We start from the raw sequence: 25,123 nt of genomic DNA on the forward strand, positions 1-25,123 counted from the left end.
GTGGGGTGCATGTGCAAAAATAAGGAATCCTTCACCCTGAGGTTTGTTGGGCATGTGGGGAGGGAAAGCCAGTGGGAGAGAAATGAGATTTCTGAGCTTCATGAAACCTGCGTTTGGCCGCCTTCAGGAGACCGAAAGTTGGGGTGGAAGAGGTGAACAGCCCACCTCATACTAAGCACAAAAGAAAGGCAAGAAGTAACTGTGGCCTGGTTTGCACATCACTTTAAACCACGGTTAAACTAAACGATGGCTTAAAGGTGAATGGGCAGCATACTAGTGTGCACTGCTGCTCTAGCAGTCTCTTCGCTTCCGCTTCCGTCCCACTGCTTTGGGGGGAGATCCTGGGAAGACACCGCTGCTGAGAGCCCTTTTTCTCTCCCTCCCTTTCAGACTTTTGAGCCTGCGACTGCCTTTGACACTGGAGACTACTACTGCGAGGCAGCGAACAACGTTGGGTCTCCGCAGAAATCTGACACTGTGCGTATGGAGACCAGTAAGTAGCCTGGTGAGAGCCAGTGCGGTGTAGTGGTTGAGGTGTTGGGCTACGACCTGGGAGACCAGGGTTCGAATCCCCACATAGCCACGAAGCTCAGTGGGTGACCTTGGGCCAGTCACTGCCTCTCAGCCTCATGAAAACCCTATTCAGAGGGTTGCCATAAGTTGGAATCGACTTGAAGGCAGTACATTTACATTTAAGTAGCCTGGTGGGTTGCCTTAGTTGCCAGTTCTGCAGCCAAATGTCTTCACAGTTGGAAAAAAAACGTCTGCCTCTGAAGGAAACATAGTACTGGGGAGACCAACACTCTAAGGAGGTCAGAGATCAAGATGTGCTCTTAATGCCATCTGGCAACCATTTTATTTACTTATTTTGAAAACTTTTACTTCAACTTTTAAATCAAATGGACCCCAAGGAGGCTTACAGTCTTGTTAAAACAGTATTGTAATAAAGAAATAATCATTATTTATGAACCTATACCCTGATCTTCTACAAACATATACAAAGCTGCTTACACAAAAATCAACTCTGTACAAAATGACAAAAGTAACTAGCTGAAAGCAAAACCAACAGCAGTTAACCTCATTTTTTAAAAAAAAATGGAAAGAAACAAGCATGAAAATTAGTATGAGAATAAAAGTCCAGTTGGTCAGCGGCAATCCTAACCATGTCTACTCAAAAGTAAGTCCAACTGAGTTCAATGGGTCTTACTCCCAGGTATGTGGGGTTAGATTTGCGGCTGTAATTACGTTTCTCTTTGATTGTAACCCACTTCCAGGGCTGCGTGCCTGATGAGAAAGAGGCATTCAAATGTTGATAGCAATTAATGAAATTTGGCTAGTCTTGTGCGAGTGCAGTAAATAGTAACCCTATGTCTTAAAAGGTGGTAAAGGTGTGTGCGTGTGTGTTGGGGGAACAGAATAACAAGTTGATCTGGGATTTAGTGACAAGACTAGACTATGTCACTACATGCCAGGGAAACAGAATCTCTCTAGTGGAGTGGATGCAAGCAGTTTCATCTGCAAAGCGCGTTTGCAAATATGTCATGACAGGTCACCATCGCTTCCTCTCTGATTCCACAAAACAGGCCTGTTGGTTTTCCACAGAAATTTGAATTGGAAAAACTTTCCGCTGTGCTATATATATCCAATGGAGACTTGATTTGACATGTTTGGCTGACTTTAATTTTGGTTATTAAATTTATGCCATGTCAGTTGTATGTGTTCTATAAATATTTTGAAAGGCTTTTCAATGTCCAAAGTAGTTGATCTGAAATTCTAGAGTTTTGAAGGGTTGGGGACCAATAAAGTGAACTCAAAGAAATTCAATAGTTGTACATGGAAATTATTTTTATTGGAATACTTACAATCTGTTGCAAATACTTCCCTTTACATTATTTAGGTTTTATGAAGAAATGAAGGCACTAAAAACAGCATGCTAATGTTAGCTTGCCAGCATGCTTAAATATATGTGCATCCCAGGGATTATCATGTGTAAAAAAGTTAATTACAGTTTTAGAGTTGACTAATGTTGCCCAAGGAGAGCCAGTGTGGCGTAGTGGTTAAGGAGACCAGGGTTCGAATCCCCACATAGCCATGAAGCCCACTGGGTGACCTTGGGCCAGTCACTGCCTCTCAGCCTCATGAAAACCCTCTTCATAGGGTCGCCATAAGTCGGAATCGACTTGAAGGCAGTACATTTACATTTCCTCTGGGATTTTTATTTAACCTTTACCCCACCAGCAAGAAATGAGGACAGGGCTGGGGAACCTGCAGGGTCCTCCAGATGTTATTGGACTCCAACTCTCCTCGGCTCCAGCCAGCATGATCAGTCATGGGCTACAGGAGTTATTGTATGAGACAGCCCTTACCTGTTAATTAAAACACATCAACCTCCTTTTTCCTTTCTGGGTCAGTACAGGAGTGCTAGACAGCCAGTGTGGTGTTGTGGTTAAGGTGTTGGCCTACGACCTGGGAGACCAGGGTTCGAATCCCCACACAGCCATGAAGCTCCCTGGGTGATCATGGGCCAGTCAGTGCCTCTCAGCCTCAGAGGAAGGCAATGGTAATCCCCCTCTGAATACCGCTTACCATGAAAACCCTATTCATAGGGTCGCCATAAGTCGGGATCGACTTGAAGGCAGTACATTTACATTTTAATGTTGTCCACTTTCCCCTGTATTGTGCTCATTCATTATTATGTATGTTTTATTTTTATCATGAAGAATGCATTTCTGAAAATGGAAAACTTCCATAAAAATATGGCAATGGAATATGTTCCATTTTTTAAAAGAATCCATCCCAAATCATTGGTGCTGGTTCATCCCCCCTGACCACTGGCCATGCTGCCTGTTGGGAGGCTGCAACAGGAAGATACCATTGGAGTAGCTTACACAGTAGTTGCAAAAATCACTGCTATAAATGTAAGTGCTTGTAATGCTGTAAATGTTCCTGAGCCTTTTAACACCCCACTGATTTTTGTGGAAGCAGCAAATACAAAAAGAACGAGCCACCTCTCTGCCAAGCCTAGCGCTCTAATGGGGATGCAAATCACCCTCTCCCCAGTTATTGGGTAATTCTTATTGGATGAGTGGGAGGGAGTAATAACCCTCTCCTCCAATGATTGCTGAGGAAGAGGAGCTGTGTGCCTGTGAAATTGTGGATGCCATGGATGTGTGAAAGTGTTGGCCACTGTGAGAACAGGCTGCTGGACTAGATGGGCCACTTGCTTGATCCAGCAGGCTCTCCTTATGTGGGGTGGGCACACACACTCCTGGCATGTACCCCTGGATGGTTGGCCAAGGACAATAGCGGCCTTTGTACAAAAAGAGGCTAGCCACTCCTGCTGTAAAGGGAAAGGCAAATCCTAGGTATTATATATAAATATATACGTCAAATATAAATCAAATAAATCAAAATCAAATAATAAGTAGGAAACAGTCTCTCCCTGTCTGTCAGTCTTGCCTCCCACGTCAGCCACAGGTGATAGAGGCTGCACAGGTGTTGACTCTTGGAGCATGTTGTGTGACGCTCTCCTCCTGAGGGTTACTGAAGGGCTCTATGTCTTTCCCTGTGTGCAGGTGAAGTCAACGTGGGCGCTATCGTGGCAGCCGTGGTGGTGCTTCTCATTGTACTAGCGCTGTTGATCTTTGGTATCTGGTTTGCCTACAGTCGGGGCTTCTTCAGCAGTAAGTGGCCAGCTGCGTGCTTGGGCTAATCAACAGTCGCATAAAGCGGAATTGGGATTTTGTGGCTTTCTGCACTGAGATAGCCTGGAAAGATTTTTCTGGGTTTGGAGTTAGATTTAATATGATTGTTTTTTATTATTTATTTCATTTGTTAGTTGCCTCATACCCAACAGTCTCTAGGCGACTTAGAGTATCCCACGGTCTCCCCCAAGGAGGTGAAGAACATGGTTTTCTCCCCCCCAGTTTTATCTTCACAACAACCATGTGAGGTAGTTTAGTTTCAGAGCATGCAGCATTCCAAAGAGTCAGTGATCTCTGAAGCAGATCTTAACAAGAGCAGACCAAGGTCCACCCGCTTCCCAAAGTGGCCAACTGGAATGTACTCTCCCACTGTGATTCCCCATTGAATGGCATTCAGTAGTACCCTGCCTCTGACCACTAATGTGCCACTTAGCAGTCACGAGTAAGGACCTTTGACCGACCTCCGCCTCCACGAGTTGGTCTAATCCTCTTTTTAAAGCCCTGTTCAGACATCAGCCCCTTTCAGAACTTAGCACCAAAGTCATGATGGCGCCGCTACACACGTTCTGCTGGACGAGCTTAGGAGTGCTGATCAGGCAGGCTTCCTGACTGCAGAAGCTTCTAGGCACGTTCAGCCAAATGTGTAGAACCTAAAAAGGGTGTGGCTGCAGGATCCGGCCAAAGGGGACCCAACCAGTCCAGCGTCCCGTTCTGACCATGGCCAAGCAGGTGCGTCATGCAAGCAAGACTCGAGTGCAACCGCACTCGCCCCACTTGCAGCTCCTAGCAATGGGCATTTATAGATATATTGCCTCCAACGGTGGAAGTAGAACATAGACCTTGGCATGCTGATGGCTGAGAGGAGCACATGGGAGGTTGTGCATGTGCACCCCTACTTCTCGACATACCTTTGCAGGGGCAGGGGGCCATTGTGGCATTAAATTCCACAACATAATTATGCCTTGTGTGAAGAAGTACTTTGCTGCCTGTCCTGAATCTAGTGCCCCGGATGACCCCTGACTTCAAAGATAATTACTCTCTCCAATTTCTCCCTACCTTGGCATAATTGTCATCTCCCTCTTAAGTCACCCACTTTTTCCACCAAAAACTAGCCCCTCGCCATTCCTCATAGGGAAGGGGCATCAACATCTTGGCAATTTTCATTTCCTACACCTTCTCCAACACGTTAGTATTTTGCGCCCCTGGACTTTGCCCGATATGACAGTTCTGTGTAGTTCTAATCCCCAGTGAGTCACGAGCCTCGATACAAGTGTCTGTGGGTGGGTGGAGTTGAGCATTCTCTACCTAGGTCAGCCTTGCCCGCTTGGTGTGCTGGAGCCGATGGGAGTTGTAGCCCAGAACGTCTGCTGGGCACCAGTTGGGCAAAGACTGACCAAGACCCTCTTGCAGTGTAGCTGGAAGAAGGGAACAGGCCGAAAAGCTGAAGCTTTCCTTGTTGGCTGATGTCTGCCTCTTCGTCTTTTTGTATTTTTCAGAAAGAAGAGAGTGAGTAGAAGCGTGTCCCCAGTTGAGGGGTGGTGGTTGTGGTAGGGGTCGCCTGCTGCCGCCACCCTGTTCTCCTGTCAGCCTGCAGTTACTCGTCTCCCACCCCTCCTGCCATGAAACTACTCGGATGCGGGCTGGAGTTGCTGGGATCTCCTTGGCCTCGTTTCCAGCCATCAGAGGGGGGAAGCGGGCAAGACCTGAGGAAGGGGCCTTGCTGGGCCAGCCTCCCAACGGGGGCCTCTGGTGTCAGAGCCTCAGCATTCCATATTTTGCCTCGCCTTCTGGATATCTTCCCCTTTTGCAAGATCCTTGCATTTAACCCTTTTCTCCATCTGTTTTAGCACCAACAGTAAGAAGGTCATTTACAGCCAGCCTTCTACCCGAAGTGATGTAAGTAGAAGAGGAACCTGTTCTGTTCTTTCCCCAGAAATCCTTCTGACACAAAGCGTCCTGGTTTTCGGTGTTGCAATGGTGTGATGGGTGGCATGTTGCTACACAAAAACACGTTGCAGTCTCTGGCTGGGAAAAACGATGCACAGCTCACATCTCTTGTGCATTCCAATGTGCAAAAGGTGGGCTGTGGCATTTCATGGAGGGGACCTGTTTTGGTTCTCTCTCATACAGCGTGCACCAACTCAGGTGATACTCTAAGACAGGTGTGGAGAATGTTTGGCCCTCTAGATCAGCCTTTCCCAACCAGTGTGCCTCCAGATGTTGTTGGACCACAACTCCCATCAGCCTCAGCCAGCATTGCCAATGGTCAGGAAAGATGGAAATTGTGGTCCAACAACATCTGGAGGCACACTGGTTGGGAAAGGCTGCTCTAGATTTTGCAGAACTATAATTCCCATCATCTCTGGCCATGCTTGCTGGGGCTCATGGGAGTTGTAGTTCATGAACATCTGGAGGGCCAAAGGTTCCCCACTCCTGGTCTAAAAAGAAGATAGTGGCCATGTCTAAGCTACAAGTCAAGATGTCAGGTGGCTGTGTTGGCACGTTAGAAAAAAAATCCAGAAGTAGTAGTAATACTCAGCTTCAGCACCCCTCCCCCCTGTAACATGGGTGCCAGCCTACCTTACAGAGTTGTTGTATGGATTACAACAACATAATGCATGTGACACAGTTTGAATGCTTGAAAGGGCAATTGTCAGTGCTAAGTATTATTAAACACTGCCACACTTTTTGCTGGTGTGACAGTGGTAGCCATTGTAGCATGCTGGTGGCACAAGATCCGTCTCAAAGATGGTAGCAGATGCAGGCATATGGCTAAGAACTATGAGGACTGGGCAGCTTAACACTTTGGAATTCGGCATTTACACCATCTGGCTGTCTACCACAGCCATGCCCAACCTGGTGCTCTGCAGCATGGGCCATTTTGGACTACAACTCCCAATAGCCTTAGTCTGTACTGCCGTTTCCAACCCAACAGTGCTGATAGGGAGTGTAGTCCAAGGCACCTGGAGAGCACCAGTTTGGGGGTGGCTGCCCCACTGTTTTCTTGTGCCTGGTAACTTAGAGGTTTATCTTTCTCTGTCTTCATTTTCCAGGGTGAATTTAAACAGACGTCTTCCTTCTTGGTCTGATCTCCACCTTCATCTTGCCTTGCAGCGTGTATTAAAACCTAACCCCTTTCTCCTCTGAGGCTGTTGTAAATGATCCTTATGAATCTTTGTAATTAAGTCTGATTTTTAAACTTTTTTTTTTTAAAAAAAAGATTTAGTGTGCCTTTATGACTTTTTAAAAAAAAATACCAGCGCCTTAAATGTTTTGTCATCACTCTGCTGAAGAACATCCTTTAAGAATATTATTCTCATAAGGGATTCTGGATAGTGCAATCCTAACCATGTCTGCTCAGAAGAGTAAGTCCAACTCTTGTTGTTTTGTAGAGATTTGGTAAAATTTACCTTGCTGGTCTGTGTGCCTTAAACTTGAGATCACTACCATGTGTGTCTTTATAAATATTATTGTGACAGTCTTGTATAATTTTATATGCTGGAGATAGAACTGAAAATAAACTTGTTCTTTTGTTTGAAGCCTGTCTTCTGTGCTTAAATATATTTTATGCTTTGAATGAACGTCACAGACAATAAACATCTCAAGACCACAAGGCTATGGCAATGTAAATCCAAACCAGTGTGGTTAAGAGTGTGATCGGGTGTGAACCTTGGGCATTGCGCACACCCCGCTCCATGCGCTGAGGCCAGAACGTGGTGATCTCGGTCTGCAGCTTGCAGATGAGCATGAGGAGAGCCTGCTGGATCAGGCCAATGGGCCATCTAGCCCAGCATCCTATTCTCTCAGCAGCTAACCAGATGCTTCAGTGGGAAGCCTGCAAGCAGGACCTGAGTGCAGCAGCACTCTACCGTGTGATTCCCTGCAACTGGCGTTCAGCAGCACGCTGCCTCTGACAGTGGAGGTAGAACATTGCTACTAGCCACACTGGCTGTTGATAGCCTTATCTACCATGACTTTGTCTAATCCTCTTTTAAGCCATCCATGATGGCCGTTACTTCTTGGGGGAGTGAATTCCATAGTTTAATTATGTGCTGTGTGAAGAAATACTTTAAATAGGTGGAGATCTGAGTGCTCCTGTAAAAGCTCACCCTGGACCCATTGCTTTGTGACAACTACCACCCTGTTGCAAATACCTCCTTTTTAATGAAGGTGATTGAGAGGGTTGTAGCATAACAATTGCAAGTACTCTCAGATGAAACAGATTAGCAAGACTGAATCAACCTTGGTCATCCATCGGGGCAACCTTTATTGGGAGAAGGATTGGGAGTGCAATCCTGTTCTCATTTGATCTCAGCAGCTTTTGGTACCATTAACTATGGCATCCTTCTGAGCCAGCTGGGTGAGATGGGTATCGGAGGCACTATTTTACAGTGGCTCCACCCCTATCTCCAGGGTTGATTTTAGAGAATAGCATTGGGCGACTGTCTTTCGGCCCCCTGGCAGTTGTGCTATGGGGGTACCATCTTGTCCCCAATGCTGTTTAACCTCTATATGAACCCATTGGCAGTGGTTGTTAGGAGACTTGGAGTGAAGTGCCAGCTGACAATACCCAGCTCCATTTCTGGGTAACCTCTGAATCAAGAGACGCTGTGCAAGCCATGAACTAGTGCCTAGGCCAGCCTTTCCCAACCTTTGGGTCCCCAGATGTTGCTGGACTACAACTCCCATCAGCCCCAGCCAGCATAGCCAATAGTCAGGAATTATGGGGACTGTAGTCCAACATCTGGGGACCCAAAGGTTGGGAAAGGCTGGCCTAGACTTAGATTCATAAAATAGTAGAGTTGGAAGGGGCCTATAAGGCCATTGAGTCCAACTCCCTGCTCAATGCAGGAATCCAAATCAAAGCATTCCTGACAGATGGCTGTCTGTGAATAGAATCATTGAATAGTAGAGTTGGAAGGGGCCGTTAAGGCCATTGAGTCCAACCCCCTGCTCAATGCAGGAATCCAGCTTAAAACATGCCTGACAAGTGGCTGTCCAGCTGCCTCATGAATGCCTCCAGGGCTGGAGAGCCCACCACTTCTCTAGGTAATTGGTTCCATTGTTGTACCACTCTAACATTGAGGAAGTTTTTCCTGACGTTCAGCTGAAATCTGGCTTTCTGTCAGTTGAGCCCATTATTTTGTGTCACGCACTCTGGGACGATTGAGAGTCTGAAAGAACTAAGACTGAGGGGAGATACGATAGCACTTGAAAGGTTGCCACACAGACGAGGGCCAGGATCTGTTCTTGATCATCCCAGAGTTCAAGACACGAAATAATAGGCTCAAGTGACAGGAAGTCAGATTTATTTATTTATTTATTTATTGCATTTGTATACGGCCCCATAGCCGAAGCTCTCTGGGCGGTTTACAGCAACTAGAAACATAAAAAACAAATATACAAATTTAAAACACATCTTTTTAAAAACAATTTAAAACACAATTTAAAAAACTCAGAACAATTTAAAACACATGCTAAAATGCCTGGGAGAAGAGGAAAGTCTTGACCTGGTGCCGAAAAGATGACAGTGATGGCGCCAGGCGCATCTCGTTAGGGCACCATGGCAATGGAACCAATGACCTCAGGAGGTGGTGGGCTCTCCAACACGAGGCATTCAAGAGACAGCTGGACAGGCATCTGTCGGGGATGCTTTAATTTGGATTCCTGCGTTGAGCAGTGAGTTGGGACATGATTGCCTTATAGGCCCCTTCCAGCTCTTACGATTCTGCTTCATAATACCATCAAGCTTTGTACATCAATAAATCGGTGTGTTTGTTTCAGTTACAGTTTTGAGTCTGTGGTTTTTCTGTGGTTGTGCTTTGCTCCTTGTTCCACTGGGTTGCTGCTGAGCAACTTGAACCAGGAATGAAGGATCCAATGCAGGTTTACCATAGCCCAGAAACTGGCATGATGTGCATGAGCCCTGATTGGATCTTCTGATTTAACAGCATATTGCCACAAATAATAGTGTAATCAAGTCCTTGTGCATTGAGTTTTCTTCTGATCACCTGTAGATAATGTTAGCAACGCTAGTTTTGGATCACTTCTTGTTGTTTGGCCTGTTATTTCTCCAATCTCCTTGCAGACTAATTCCCAAAACAGTTTAATTTTTGCACAGCTCCACCAAATGTGAAAAAAAGTTCCCGATTGGTCGCACACATACCCTCCAACAATACGGCCTTGCCTGTATGTTGTTTTTGTGGCATTTTGAGGGGGCATAGTACCATCTATGAATAGTTTTTAAATTATTTTCCCTTATTTTTTGCAGAAACTGGTTTAAAGGGCTTTTTGTCCCAAATTTTGTTCCATTTTTCCGCTTCTATTTTACGTTCTAGATCCTCTTCCTATAATCTGCTGTAACGTTTCCAAATTGTTTGACATAACATCATCCATAAATGTGTATAAGGTTTTTTTATGTATATGCAGAATTTAAAATGGGATTTTCCAGTGGTTTTATTTTATTTTTTATTTATTAGTTTATTTATATCCCGCCCTTCCAGCAGGAGCCCAGAGTGACCTTGTAAAGGTCTAGTTAGTAGCTTGAGCCTATTGCAGCCATACTAGATGATAAATGTCTGACTTGATGAATAGGCAGCCAGTTTGTCTCCATTTCCCCAAGTCCAGTTTTATTGTTCTCCTGAAAGTGGAGTAACCCTTTCTGTTTAAATTTCTTAAAGTTTATACCCCTGTCTCTTTGGTAAAACAGTGGATGATTGTGAATTGGAACTGCAGGAGACAATGGCGGATTCAGGGTTTTTGCTCCATTTATTCTGTATGTGTAGGTTGGGCTGGGCAAATGGGTTGATTTGAGTCTAATTATATAAGCAGAAGCAATGGGAAGAATTTTTTATCAGAATTGTATCTTTGATGTGTGCAGCATCATGGTACCAGCTAATATTAGGCAATCCTCCATTAAAACTGGGTTGAATTTTTATTGGCTACAAAATGAACGCCCCAATGGATAAGTTTGCATTATCCCATTTTTGTCACTCATTTGGAGATGGCGGAAGTTATTTTTCCCTGACAGTGGCCTGTGCTGGCTGGGGCTGGTGGGAGTCCAAAACATCTGGACAGCACCAGGTTGGGGAAGGGTGGTTTAGTGTAAAGTGAAACCCTGGGCTTGTTGGCTCCTCTCCTTCAATGTGGCAGAGGTAGGCAATTGTTCCTTCTGTTTTTAATTAATCCCAGTTTAGGTTTGTGTCTGAACCTGGACAAACTGGTTAGTCTTAACTATGATGTACCAAAACACATCAACTTTATGGAGCTGGCTTGTTTCAAGAAACCAAATTTATGATTAACCATAGTTTACAGTTTGGCCGTAAAGGTACACTGGGGTTAACTGAAAGCAGAAGTGAAAGCTTCCTATTTCCTTGTGACTGTATCAGAGGGAAGTGGTGTGCACAAAGCCTGTTAATGTAAACCGTAACTTAGCGTTGTTAGAATCAGGATCCTGAGATAGAAACTAAAATCCTGAAATCTTCAGATCAAACCGCTGAGGCCCATTGCCAAGAGCGTAACAAAATTGCCTGTTTGTTTCCTCTTGCCCCAGCCTGCCTCCCTTTGAAACTACAAGCTGCTCCCTGTTCTGTTTCAGTACTTCTGTGACTGAAAGCAATAGAGAAATGGATGTCAACCAAGTCATAATAAAAGTATATATATTTAAAATCTGCATTAGGGCAATAACTTTAATAGGGGCAACCAAGATGTTACGAAATAGTGTGAAAGCTTTTCTCTTCATCAGGCTAGACCACAGACTGCTAGTGTGGTGCCCCGGAAGACACATAAAAGCCACAGAAGCCTTCCCTAGCACCCACAGGCTTCCCTGCTGCAATGAGGCTTGATAGAAGCATTCTGCCACAGGTAATACAATAAGCTGTGAGAGAGATTCTACAGTTTGCAAATGTGTTGCAGCCCCAAAAAGGTTAGTGACCCCTGGGGTGGATGCTCAACAAAATGGGGCAGAGGGGAGAGAAGAGGAAAAATCTGGCTGATGTCCATCATCTCAAGCCAGGGCCTTTCTCTATCCTGTTACCCAAAACTGAACTTGAGACCTTCTGCATGCAGAACACATGTCCCAGTCCCTGCTGCTCAGCTATGGTTAATCTCTCTAGGAACTTTGGCACTAAATGTCTATAGACTCCACCCGTTGCTGACAGAAGTCACTAGCTGTTTCCTACACTGGGCCTGAGCCTTGAGTGACCAGGAAACCTTAGCTTGGTGGATGACAAGTTGGGTAAATCCTCTCTAAAATTAATGGGATGTACATTAGATCAGCCTTCCCCAACTGAGTGCCCTCCAGGTGTTTTGAACCACAAGTCCCGTTCGGCTGAGCCAGCATCGCCATGAGAGACAGCATTCGTTGGATTAAAATGTTGGCAGATGTGCAGGCCAGATCCAAAATCGCTGTGCTGTGTGTGTTTTAAAAGAATACATGTGTGCATATAAAAATTATTGCGTAGAATTTGAAATTAAGTGGGCTTTTTGTTCAAGCTGCAAAGGGGAATGTCCCCGGCTCTCAACCCCTTCTTGCCTATGGAAACTGGCCTCCACGGATGGGCCACCTGACGCTTTAGTTCAGAGGTGGCTAACCTGCGGCCCCAGAGATGATGTTGAACTCTCTCTCGCCCCAGCTGGCATGGCCCAACATCAGGGATGATGGGAGGTGTTCTCCAGCATCATCTGGAGAGCCAGACTCACGCCTGCTTTACCTGGTCATCTAACAAATGAGGAGGAGCTGGGAGTCTTTTGTCTACATAGAGTCCCACTACCTCGAAGGGAGTTTGTCAGAGGCTGCATGCCAGCGCTGGATGGAGCCTGGGACAAAAATGGGCAGGCAATCCCTTGTCTTTCTTTCTGCCACCTTTTCCTCTTGAGAGAGCCAGTGTAGCGTAGTGGTTAAGGTGTTGGACTACAACCTGGGAGACCGGGGTTCGAATCCCCACACAGCCATGAAGCTCACTGGGTGACCTTGGGCCGGTCACTGCCTCTCAGCCTCATGAAAACCCTCTTCATAGGGTCGCCACAAGTCAGAATTGACTTGAAGGCAGTACATTTCCATTTCCTCTGGGATTTTTATTTAACCTTTACCCCACCAGCAATAAATGAGGACAGGGCTGGGGAACCTGCGGGGTCCTCCAGATGTTACTGGACTTCAACTCTCCTCGGCTCCAGCCAGCATGATCAGTCTTCAGGGATGATGGCGGAGCTGGAGTCCAACCAACAACATGTGGAGGGCCACAGATTCCCCATCCTTGAATTAGGCCCAGGTCAACCTGGTCCCTGCCCCAAATGAAAGCTTGCCCTTTATGTTGATCTACATTTATTCACTCAGTTGCACCCTGTACCTGAAGTTCTCTGGGCTGTTAAAAAGAACAGAGTCACGATAAAACAACAAACCATAAGAAGATATGGCACCACCCTAACACCCCAAAATCACTTAAGGCTGCAACCCAACTGAACAATATCAACTCCTCCCTCTGTTCCTAAAACTCAGGCGTCTCTCTCTCCTATCTACATGCAGCAAGGCTTGAAATAGCCAAAAATTGGAAGGGGGCAGATCGATTAAAGAAATGGTTTACCAGACCTTGCAGTAGATGAAGAATTCACTCAAGAGCAGAAAAAAGCTTGGACAAATCCTCTGACAAATTTACTCCAATATAAGTATCCCTTTTTATGTCGTGCTATTGAAGATGAGGCATTAACTTCCTTTTGGTGGGATGTGTACCCTGCTTTTTAATTCTGTTGTTCTGCTTTCTGGTATTCTTTCTCTTTTATACAAAAAGCTTCTGTTGCTGAACGTACGCTTTTTCTGTTTATATAGAGTGATTTTATTTTTTATTTTTTATATTCAATTTTTATACTGCCCACAGCCAGAAGGCTCTCTGGGCTGTGCACAACAGTAAGTAAAATACAATAAAATCACATAAAAAACACTAAAACGCAAACATATTAAACAATTAAACAATATGATTATTGTACTTTGTTGTTTTCTTTGTTGTTGCTTTATTGAGATTTCAAGTAGATGTACTATTTACACACACACAAACACTTAAGGCTGCAAATCTATATCGTTTTACAGAAGCTCTATCATATTCAGTGGGACTTATTTCTGAACATCTCTGCATAGGGTTCCACTGTTGGAGGAAAAGGAACTTTGCAGCAACAGGCCTGCTTAGGCTGCAGAACCAGTAGGGCAGTTGGTAGCATGCTGGCTCCTTTTCGTTTGTTGCTCTGTAAAGTGCAATATAGCTGGATGATATGCAAATAATACCACCCACATATTCCCATTAAGAGATTTGCTAACTTTCCTCCTTTTTGCAATTTCTCTGTGGCTGTTATAACCAAACAGGCGTGCCGGAAATTCTACTGTACTAGGGAATTGTATGTGTACATGAGCACAGAACAGCGACTGCCTGCCCTCTGCTGGCCTAGTCATAAAACTGCAAAGAATCCATTGCCTTCCCGTCTTATGGTGCAAGGTCAGTTTCAAGGTGGCTGTGTCTAGATTTTAATTTGGAAGTCAGCTTTGAGACTAATTTCTACTGTTAAGGCTGCATTCTGCATATGGAAGCTGCTACCACTGTATTCCGACATTGCCTGGCTCACCCCTTCCTCTGCTTCAAGAGGTAGCTCTGCACTGGGCGGGGAGAGAAATTAGTATCAGAGGGCAAGGTGTGAATTGGCCAGAAGTGCCTTTGAGGGAAAGGAGGGCTGTGTGAAATCTACTTCAAATCTACCATTTCTTTTATTATTTCTGCAATGTATGCCTCCCTACCCTTCAATTGCCAATTGGCATTCCCAGGGTGGCTTACAAAAGCCATGCACAATTATTACAAAACTACCAAAATGATCAAACAGCAGCAGTGCTGGCCAAAAGCTGATATCTCTGTGTTAAAGCGCCTAGAGAAACTGCAGGCACTAGCATGCACTTCAGAGATGGCTTCAAAACAACTATGACGATGAGGCTGGCCAAATAAGAGGTGGGGGTGGCGGCAGCGGCTTTGTTCTGCCTTTTTACAATTGCTTAAAAAAGGAGTAGGCCTTTATTTCATAGTGTGTGTCTCAAATTCTTTTTTTTTTTAAATAATTTTTATTCAAATTTTCAGAAGATGTGTGTGTCTCAAATTCAAACAAAGTGGGCAGGCAGTTCTTAGGCACCTGGTACCCCCTGCGTCCCCTGTTGCATATGTCTCAAAACTCAGGCAGTGAGCTTGAAAAGCAGGGGGATGTTCAGGGGATTGCACCCAGCCAACAGTTACACTCAGGATTTGCTGAGGTTCTGCATGTAAAGTCCCATGTTTGTGGGCCTGAACGTCCTGGTTATGTCCCAGATTATTGTTTCTTTGATTTTCCAGGGTCACGCAAGCTGTTACCATTCTTTATTTACCAGTATTACATTTATTTTATTTATATCCCGCCCTTCCTCCCAGCAGGAGCCCTGGGTGGCAAACAAAAGCACTAAAAACACTTTAAAACATCATAAATACAGACTTTAAAATACATCAACACAAAACATATTTAAAAATATATTTTTTAAAAGCTTTCAAGGCATCTTAAAAAAAAAAAGGTTAAAAACATATTAAAAAGCAATTCCAACACAGACGCAGACTGGGATAAGGTCTCAGCGTGAAAGGCTTGTTGAAAGAGGAAGGATTTCGATAGGTGCCGAAAAGATAACAGAGATGGCGCCTGTCTAATATTTATGGGGAGGGAATTCCACAGGGTAGGTGCTGCCACACTAAAGGTCTGTTTCTTATGTTGTGCAGAACGGACCTCCTGATAAGATGGTGTCTGCAGGAGGCCCTCACCTGCAGAGCACAGTGATCAACTGGGTATATAAGGGATAAGACGGTCTTTCAGGTATCCTGGTCCAAAGCTGTATAGGGCTTATAGTGTATAGTTTATAGCTGTTCCAGCTGGTTCAAAGTCACATGGTGAGCTTTATGGCTGAGTGGTGATTTTAACCCTGATCTGCCAAGTCCTAGGCCACTTAATATCCCTCCACATTCTGGAAGGAAGAATAATAGAATCACAGAATAGTAGAGTTGGAAGGGGCCTATAAGGCCATCAAGTCCAACCCCCTGCTCAATGCAGGAATCCAAATCAAAGCATTCCCGACAGATGGCTGTCCAGCTGCCTCTTGAATGTCTCCAGTGTCTGAGAGCCGATTACCTCTCTAGGTAATTGATTCTATTGTCGTATGGCTCTAACAGTTAGGAAGTTTTTCCTGATGTCCAGTTGAAATCTGGCTTCCGGCAACTTGAGCCCATTATTCCGTGTCCTGCACTCTGGGACGATTGAGAAGAGATCCCGGCCCTCCTCTATGTGATAACCTTTCATGTACTTGAAGAGTGCTATGATATCTCCCCTCAGTCTTCTCTTCTCCAGGCTAAACATGCCCAGTTCTTTCAGTCTCTCCTCACAGGGCTTTGTTTCCAGTCCCCTGATCATACTTGTTGCCCTCCTCTGAACCTGTTCCAGTTTGTCTGCATCCTTCCTAAAGTGTGGAGACCAGAACTGGACGCAGTATTCAAGATGAGGCCTAACCAGTGCTGAATAGAGGGGAACTAATACTTCACGCGATTTGGAAACTATACTTCTGTTAATGCAGCCTAATATAGCATTTGCCTTTTTCGCAGCCACATCACTGTTGGCTCATATTCAGCTTGTGATCAACGACAATTCCAAGATCCTTCTCACATGTCATATTGCTGAGCCAAGTATCTCCCATCTTATAACTGTGCATTTGGTTTCTTTTTCCTAAGTGTAGAACTTTGCATTTATCCCTGTTGAATTTCATTCTGTTGTTTTCAGCCCAGTGCTCCAGCCTATCAAGGTCCCTTTGAATTTTGTTTCTGTCTTCCACGGTATTGGCTATGCCCCCCAATTTTGTATCATCTGCAAATTTGATAAGCATGCTCTGTACCTCCTCATCCAAGTCGTTAATAAAAATGTTGAAGAGCATTGGGCCCAGGACCGAGCTCTGTGGTACCCCACTCATTACTTCCGCCCAGTTTGAGAAGGAACCATTGATAAGCACTCTTTGAGTACGATTCTGGAGCCAACTGTGAATCCACCTGATAGTTGTTCCATCCAACTGAAGAAGACCGAAAAGTGAATAAGCTGGGGGAGGGGAGTAATCTTTCCTTATGGGTCTTGACATTTTGGGAGGTCCCTTCTCAGCAGTCCTGTGTGCCAACTTTGAGACTAATCAATTCAGGCTGCAATCCTATACATACTTACAAGGGAGCAATCCCCATGGAATTCAGTGGGGCTTACTTCTGAGTAATGTATAGTGTGTTTGTTTTGAACTCCCACTAGAAATTGTGGCCCTCTCTAAATGACATTTAGTACTAAGTACTAAGTGTTACTAAAACTGCAATGTTTAAATGTTTCTCTGCAAAGGAGAAGGAGAGAATCAGAACAGCTGGAGGCCAATGTTTCTCCCAGCAGAGAAGCTACTGTGACAGCAGAGACCCCTGTGAACTCTTTCCAGCTTCATTAGGCAGTAAGTATTTGTATAACATGGTCATCCCTTCAGATTACTTTTTTCCCTTTTAACACATCAGATTCACATCTCAGGCCTGTTGCTGACATCACACTGGGAAAGCCAACCTGGCCAATTGAAAGGAGGCTCCAATTACAACCCAGTTTCTATAGCAGCCATAGGTGACCCTAGGAATCTGAAAGCCTTTGCTTGGGCAACATTCAGTGCAGACCAAAGTGCAATGAGAACACACTGACCTCCCCAGGCGCTTCAGGAGAATGGCTGCCGTTGCCCCATAAGGTTAGCCCTAAAGCACAGAAGGGTGACGCAATATAAAACGTAGCGTGGGGAGGTGAAGGGCAACACTTGAGCTTTGATGGAAGGTGAGCAAAGGGCAGGGGTGTAGCGACGGGGTGGGGGCAAATGAAGGCATTGCTCCCCCAAATGAAAATTGTGGCCTCCCAAATGAAATTTTCCTTCAGTCACCAAATTTCTAGCATTGCAGTAACTTAAAACTCAGTTTCGCTTTTAGAAATACCGTTTAGGCATCCAAGGAGAGGGGCAGGGCAAAGTTACCAAGGGAACGCAAACACAGCAAGTGTAAAAGCTGCAGGTGTGAATGAAGTGAAGATAAGTCTTGATGGATGCGGGGAATGAGCTGGCAAACCTAAGGGTTGCAGCTGGTGGAAGGAAAGGCGGGAAGGACAGTATTGTGATGCACTCCCCCTCCACTGTAGTGCTCAGCCCGCCTCTACAGGCAGTGGTTGTTATGAGAGCATCTGGTGCCTAGGCTTTTGGGACTAGATGGTGCAGCAGCCTAGCAAATTCAAAGCCTAATCCAGGGCAGGACCTGAGAAGAAGCAGAGAGGTGAGTGAGCTGGCTCTCCAAGGCCCAGGAAGGCTAATGAGACCTTACTAATTTAGCCTAGGCAATGGGGAGCTGGAATACTGTGCATGCGTGTCCGGAGAGGGATTTCTTCCTTAGTTTGTTAAAAAAAAAAGTTGAAAAATACATCCTTTCAAGCTGGTTCCATTTCAAAATGGTATTGAAGAGTATAATGTGGCTAGAGAGCACTGGTTGCAAGTTTTAGACCACCACCTGAACTTAAAAAAAAATAATACTGTCTTCAAGTCGATTCCAATTTATGGCGACCCTATGAATAGGGTTTTCATGGTAAGTGGTATTCAGAGGGGGTTTACCATTGCCTTCCTCTGAGGCTGAGAGGCAGTGACTGGCCCAAGGTCACCCAGTGGGCTTCATGGCTGTGTGGGGATTTGAACCCTGGTCTCCCTGGTTGTAGTCCAACACTGTTACGTACTACCAAAATAGGGTGTGTGAGATTTGCTGGTAGAGCCATCAGAAGCAGTGTTGGCTAGCTGGCCCAGGACCTCTCTGTGGAACAGAGATGGTGGGCTTGTATAGTTGATTCTGGCACCTGTAGTTCAGACAGACATGTCGTTCCTATGCGACATGCTCTCAAGCATTTTCTTATGAAAAGTTATAGTTTATAAGCATTAATGTTTAAAGTGAAACTTCTCTTAATTGCTTTCCTGGCGTGGCAAAGGAGAGCAGAGGAGTTAGTTCTGGGAAGCAGCTGCCTCAGAAGAACTAACTCACAGTTCATGAGCTTCCTAAAACATTGTACCTGCACAAGGAAGCCTTTCCATGCATGTGCACTTTGTATGCTGCAAGACTCACCTTTGGTGCATCTACAGCTGTGTATGAAAAGTCATTCTCAACTTTGACACCATACAGGCATTCAATCTTTCATCAGACAAAAGCAAACTTAGTAATATTGGCTTTTGAAAGTAAAGTATTTGAAGGAATTCCAAGTGAACATTTCCTCTGCAAGTTTGCAGAGAAATCAGGGCACATTAGACTTTATCAACAGTTCAGATAATTATGGCAGGATGAGTTGCATAATATACATTTACTTCCTAGTCACTGTTTAGTTTACACAACTATTTTGCATCTGGAAAATACTATATTTTAAAATGATTTGCTTTTTTGTAAACTTTACAAGTCATAGTTTCTTTTTGTCATTGGGGTTTCTTTTTGTCATTACCTAAGAAAACGTTTTTTTCCAGAAACCTCATTTATACTGATGAATGCCCTGACCCTTCTGCCTCACCCCCCATTTTTGTCTCTGGCCACCCAGTGAAAACTGTCTCACAACACTCCTGGCAAAGGGAGCCCCATGGGAAGATTCGGGGTGGGCAGGGAGGAGCCTCCATGGGGAAGAGTTGGAGTGCAAGGGATTTTCTGTGATCAAGAACTGGCACGGCCTGCCCTCTCATTCCTTCTGTGTTCAGATAAGCATAACCAACAATTCATGAAATCGACTCAGCTGAACATGGGGGAAAACTCTGTTAGCACAGTAGGACAATGGAACCAGTGGTGGGCTTTCCAACACTGGAGGTGTTCAAGCGGCAGCTGGACAGTCAGTTTGTAGGCAGGGGAGATACCATGAACTGTAACTGACGTTCTCTGGGCTGCTTGTGAGAGTTAAAAGAACAAAGCATCTCGGGTATGCTTTAGGTTGGATTCCTACATTGAGCAGGGGGTTGGACTCAATGGCCTTATGGGCCCCTCGCAACTCTGCAATTCTATGATTCTTTGACTCCCCTGCAGTTGTCTTTGGGCCAATTCACACAATTATTCCCAGCTGTTTTTTTTTTGAAGGGATTGTGTGAAGCCCCACTGACTTCAGCTCACAGCAGCCTGGCACCATGAGGCAATCCAAGAAGCAATCCAGTTCCAGCTAGTGTCGTGTAAAAAATAATGAAGCTGTAGACACCTGCTGGAATCTGGCCACTTCGCGCTGACTTGGGGTATTGCCCTCTGGATGCAGGGCAGTGATTGCTCCAAGTTGCAATGCCCCTTGACCCTGCTCTGGCCATCTTTGACTGGAGTGTGTTGCAACAATCTCTGCAATATGGCTCTATTGACAATAATATTTAACATTTGTATAGTTATAGTCAGTCAATTTATTTACATACTGCATTTTCCACAAGTACATCTGTGCTCAAAGCCATTCACATAAAAACCACCACCACCACTGCAAATACAATAGTGCAATATCTATGAGGCAGCCTCCTTCTCTGCAGACCCTCTTAGGTGTTAAGATCAGCAAAGGAGGCCCTCTTGGCTGTCCTCCCACCCTAAGAAGTTCAAGGCGGTGGTGGTGGTGGCCCAGGAGAGGACTTTCTCTGTGGAAGCTCCTAAATTCTGGAATTCTCTCCCCACAGTGTTGCATTGGGCATCTACATATGTTACCTTGGCCTCTGACACGAGATGTGTGTTTTCAGGACCCACTCTGTTCCAGTGACTATAGTTTTCTTAAACTGTTTTTAATATTGAATTTTAAATTGTTGTAACCCCCTGGGATCTGATGGTTAATTATTATTATTATTATTATTATTATTAACCATCAGATCCTGGGGTGTTACAACAATTTAAAATTCAATATTAAAACAAAGTTTTTTAAAAAATTACAGTCATTGGAATAGAGTGGGTCCTGAAAACAGAGAAATTCAGAGGAAGGCAATGGTAAACCACCTCTGAATATTGCTTACCATGAACACACAGAATCGACTTGAAGGCAGTCCATTTTTTTCAATAATAGCAAAGAAGGCGCCAGGCGTATCTCATCAGGGAGGGTGTTCCATAGTTCGGGGGCCACCACTGAGAAGGCCCTAGCTCTAGTTATCGTTCTCCGTGCCTCCCTATGCGTTGGGACACGGAGAAAGGCCTTCGACGTCGAGCGCAGCGACCGGGTAGGTACATAGCGGGAGAGGCGTTCCGCCAGGTATTGCGGTCCGATGCCGTTAAGGGCTTTATAGGTAAGAACCAACACTTTGAATCTGGCCCGGAAACATATTGGTAGCCAGTGCAGCTGGGCCAGGACAGGTGTTATATGATCAAATTTTTTTGTCCCAGTAAGAACTCTGGCCGCAGCATTCTGCACCAGCTGAAGTTTCCGAACCGTCTTCAGAGGTAACCCTACGTAGAGTGCATTACAGTAGTCCAAAATGTATTGTTATTGTTACTACTATAATATCACTAAAAAAAATTATAAGTAACAGTTCATTTTACACCAAAATTTAAGTGCGCATTTGGATATTTTAAGTAAAAATATCCAATAACGTCACATCCAAAAGTAGCCCCAAAGCTGTTGACATTAGTACTTAGCAAACCTCCGCCCCCCCAATCATGTATGCCTCCACCCAAAAGGCCAGAAAGTCTCCTCAGAGTTCTTCTGGAAGCAGCTCCCTCATAAAGGCTCCTCGGGCTGGAGGGTGCGGAGAGGCAAGCTGAAGAGCCAGCCCCTGATGGCGCAAGCAGAGCCCCTCTCCCCTCAGCCGCTCAGTTCTGCCATTGTAAACCTCAGCAGGGAGGAGGCCAGAATCAGTTGGTGCTGCCTGTTGTTGGCATCTCTGCCTTCTGCCCTCATAGTCCCAGTGGGCACCAGTCTCTACTGAGCCCCACTGAATTCAATAGGTCTTACTTCTGAGTAGACATGGTCAGTATTGTGCAGTTAGTCTCTTAGCCACTAAACAACACAACCAGTTTTATCATGTGTGAAATAAACTCAGATTGACTTGTTGTATCAAACATAATGAGGTGGGGGGGAACTATGTACACTATTGCAATAAAAATATGACATTTCTTGGGTGAACTTTACTTCTCCAGCATCTGGCTGAGACTAAGAAGAAGCTGGTATGTGTGCCTCTCTGATGGATTTCTACTGTGTGTCTGCAGGAGGGGAAGTGTGCCTGTGTGGCCTAGCTCACTATCTTCAGTCGTATGGAGCTGCTTGCTCGAGAAGGACACCCCTCTGTCATGTTGCTCCTCTCTGTAGTAGCTGTGACACAATGGCCCTGAATTGCAGAGGCCTCTCTGGAGTTACTGAGGCACAGAGGTGCCGCTCTTTTGGTGGTGGAGCCGGATGGACAGCCCTTGCCATGGTTCTCTCTGTGGCACAGCTGACGGGTCTACTCTGCCAAACCTTTTGGTAGCTTTGCCACAATACAAATACGTCTGTGCCAATCAGTGTTTTATTCTAACTAGGGATGGAAGGACCTGTCCAATTTGGGTCTCTCTCTTTCTCAGTTTTCCAGTCTGAAATTCAGTTCTTCACATCTCTGTAACAAATTGATTTTTTTTTAAATCCTCATGAAAATTCTTCAGCATTTTAGTCCACATTTCTCCTAGTAAACGCATTTTTGTAGACAGTTTTGACCAAAGTACTCACTTTTTTGCAAGCAAGTTCTCCTAATATAATGCATTCTTGTATGTTATTTTCACTAATCATGTTTCTGTGTTGGGTTCTCATATTGTTTCAGAAAGCGCAAATTTGATAGATTCGGCTTTAAATGTGAACCGAATCCAGTCCTCCCCCCATCCCTACTCACAAGGCTTTCCAGGAACTCATTGTAATTTCCTCGTCTCTTTACTCCAGGTTGTCCACTGTCTTGGCCAACTGTTGCCCCAATGGCGGAGAAGGAGGACAAAATCTCACTGTCTGAGAAGCAGATTAAGGACCTCAAAGGTGCCTTTGAGAAAGGGAGTTTTTCTGAGCTATCCACCAAGCTACAAGAGACTCTTCACTCTCTGGAGAACATCTGCCTAGATGTGGGTGTTACCGGTGAACCTGGAGCTGGCAAGTCTACCTTCATCAACACCTTCCGGGACCTGCATGAGGAGGATGAGGGTGCTGCTCCTACTGGGAGAGTGGACACCAATAAGAATCCCACGGCATACTCACACCCACAGTATGCCAATGTGATTCTATGGGACCTGCCAAGTATTGGTACTCCTGGCTTCAGTATGAGAACTTATTTAGAGCAGATCAATCTCTCTCACTATGACTTCTTTGTAATCATCGCTTCTCAGAGCTTCACCTCCGACCATGCTCAACTGGCTCATCACATCAAGGAAGCTGGCAAGGTCTTTTACTTTGTCCGCTCCAAGGTGGACGCAGAACTGGAAGCCACTCGCCAGAGCCACCCATCTGGCTTCAGTGAAGCAGTTGCCCTGCAGAAGATCCGGCAGGGCTGCATCCAAGCTCTTCAGGCTGAGAGGGTGAAGTCCCCCAAGGTCTTCCTAATCTCCAACATCATGTTTGGCAAGTATGACTTCCCTCTCCTCGAGGAGACCCTTGGAAAGAACCTAGACTTACAGAAGAGCCACTCCTTTCTTCTTGCTGCTCCCAACATCTCCCACCGCTTTCTGGAGAAGAAGAAGACGACCATGGTTGAGCACATGTGGCTAGTCTCAGCCATAGCCTGTGGCATTCAGGCTGCACCCGTCCCAGAGCTTTCAGTTGCATGTGACATGGACCTTCTGGCCAAGACCCTGCAGGGTTACTGCATCAGTTTTGGATTGGAAGATTCCTCTTTAAGGAAAGTAGCTGAGCATGCAGAACAACCTTTTGAGCAGCTTAAGGCTCTGGTCAAGTCACCGCTGGCTGCTGCAATCACCAAGGAACAGGTGGCAGAGCTGCTGATGGAAGCAGCTGGCAAAGCGCCAAAGCTACCGAAAGAGCTGGTGCCAATGGCTGCCATGGGACTGTCATTTGCTGTTGTGTACAATATGCTGAAGACTTTTGTGGACAACGTGGCAGCTGATGCCCACAGAGTGCTGGTCAAAGTATTTATGAGCCACGGGCCTAGAAATGAGTCAGAGGCTGAGATATCCTGTGTCGTAGACAATGAAGCAGAGAGGGCTGAGGGCTTGTTTGGGGACACAGCACAATAGGGGAGCAGAAGGTGCAATTTCTCAAGCATTCCCCGTCTCTGACTTCTTCTTGCAGAACGTTCCTCTCCCAAGATGATGCTCTTGCTTAAGCAGGAGCAACTTCTTCCCCTCCCCCACATAAACCTGGTTGGGTGCTAATGAACTACATAAATCATCCATTAGCACCCAGCCTAGGTGAATAGGGCTCCCAGGTCTCATAGGGATCAAACTAGGCACCTTCTGCAGACAAAGCATGCACTCTGCCACCCAGCCACTGCCTTGGGGTATGAGAGCATCATGAGCTGTGGTCTCAGGAAACAGAGCTTCAGAGGTGTTGCTGCCTCTTTGGAGTCTCCAGGGAAAGGAGTGAATCTCCAGAAGAGGGAGAAAAGCAAGGAGAACGTACAACCCTTCCTGCAATCAGGAGTGGATTTTTGTGTGGAAGACCTTGGGTGCTTTGATTCTGGTACTGATTTCAAGTTCTTTGGTTGAGTACAAGTCTCAGAGGCACCTTCTTCATCAATGCTTACCATACGTCTGCCTGACCGAGACACTATTTTGCACCTTGTTCTGGCTGATGGGCCTCAGAGTTGGGGAAGGGTTGGAGCTCAGTGGCAGAGCAGCTGCCTTGCAGACAGAAGGTCCCAGGTTCAATCCTTGGTGTCTCTAGGTAGGACTCAGAAAGACTCCTGCCGGAAATCCCAGAGAGCTGCTGCCAAGCAGAGTAGACAATGCTGACCTAGATGGCCCAGTGGCCTCTGACTCTGTCTAAGGCAGCTCCTTCTGTTCCTAGTAAAATAAGAAAATAGATCCCTCAAGCTTGTGGTCTGCCCACTCCTGCCCTACATGACATATTCCTGCCCTCATGTTATTTGAACCCCTGGACAGGGATTGAAAGACCTGTCAGTTCAGGTTCTCTCAGTTTCTAATTTTTCCAATCTTAAATTCAGTTCTCCATATTTCTATAGCAATTGCCATTTTTTTAATCCTCATGAAAATTCTCCAACATTTTAGTACAGATTTCTCCTAATGTGGGCTGTTTTGATTAAAAGGTAAAGGTACTGCCTTGAAGTTGATTCCGACTTATGGCAACCCTCTGAATAGGGTTTTCATGAGGCTGAGAGGCAGTGACTGGCCCAAGGCCACCCAGGGAGCATTTTTGTATATTTCACTGATATTCATTTTTATGCT

At 45.4% G+C, this 25,123-nt stretch overlaps 2 protein-coding genes across 3 annotated transcripts in view; both read left to right on the plus strand.

The window, feature by feature from the left end:
- Window positions 1–7,243, plus strand: part of F11R (F11 receptor) — a 34,863-nt gene extending 27,620 nt beyond the window's left edge. The window contains exons 6-9 of the mRNA XM_061606122.1: window positions 391–493; window positions 3,576–3,699; window positions 5,561–5,600; window positions 6,758–7,243. Coding sequence (XP_061462106.1) covers window positions 391–493; window positions 3,576–3,699; window positions 5,561–5,600; window positions 6,758–6,793 — 303 coding nt within the window. The 3' untranslated portion in view covers window positions 6,794–7,243. The remainder of the gene's footprint in view (window positions 1–390; window positions 494–3,575; window positions 3,700–5,560; window positions 5,601–6,757) is intronic.
- A 10,165-nt stretch (window positions 7,244–17,408) lies between these two features.
- On the plus strand, window positions 17,409–24,882 carry LOC133374858 (interferon-inducible GTPase 5-like). Of its 2 annotated transcripts, none has more exons than XM_061606133.1 (2): window positions 17,409–17,493; window positions 22,656–24,882. In XM_061606133.1, exon 2 carries the CDS (start codon window positions 22,688–22,690, stop codon window positions 23,951–23,953), a length of 1,266 nt encoding a protein of 421 aa, XP_061462117.1. In that variant the 5' UTR covers window positions 17,409–17,493; window positions 22,656–22,687; the 3' UTR covers window positions 23,954–24,882. The 2 variants fall into 2 exon arrangements, with proteins under 2 accessions (XP_061462117.1, XP_061462116.1); XM_061606132.1 differs by having other exon boundaries at window positions 17,421–17,576.
- Window positions 24,883–25,123: the final 241 nt, after the last annotated feature.

This window comes from Rhineura floridana, chromosome 22, assembly GCF_030035675.1.
Source record: "Rhineura floridana isolate rRhiFlo1 chromosome 22, rRhiFlo1.hap2, whole genome shotgun sequence".
NCBI classification, from domain to species: Eukaryota; Metazoa; Chordata; class Lepidosauria; order Squamata; family Rhineuridae; genus Rhineura; species Rhineura floridana.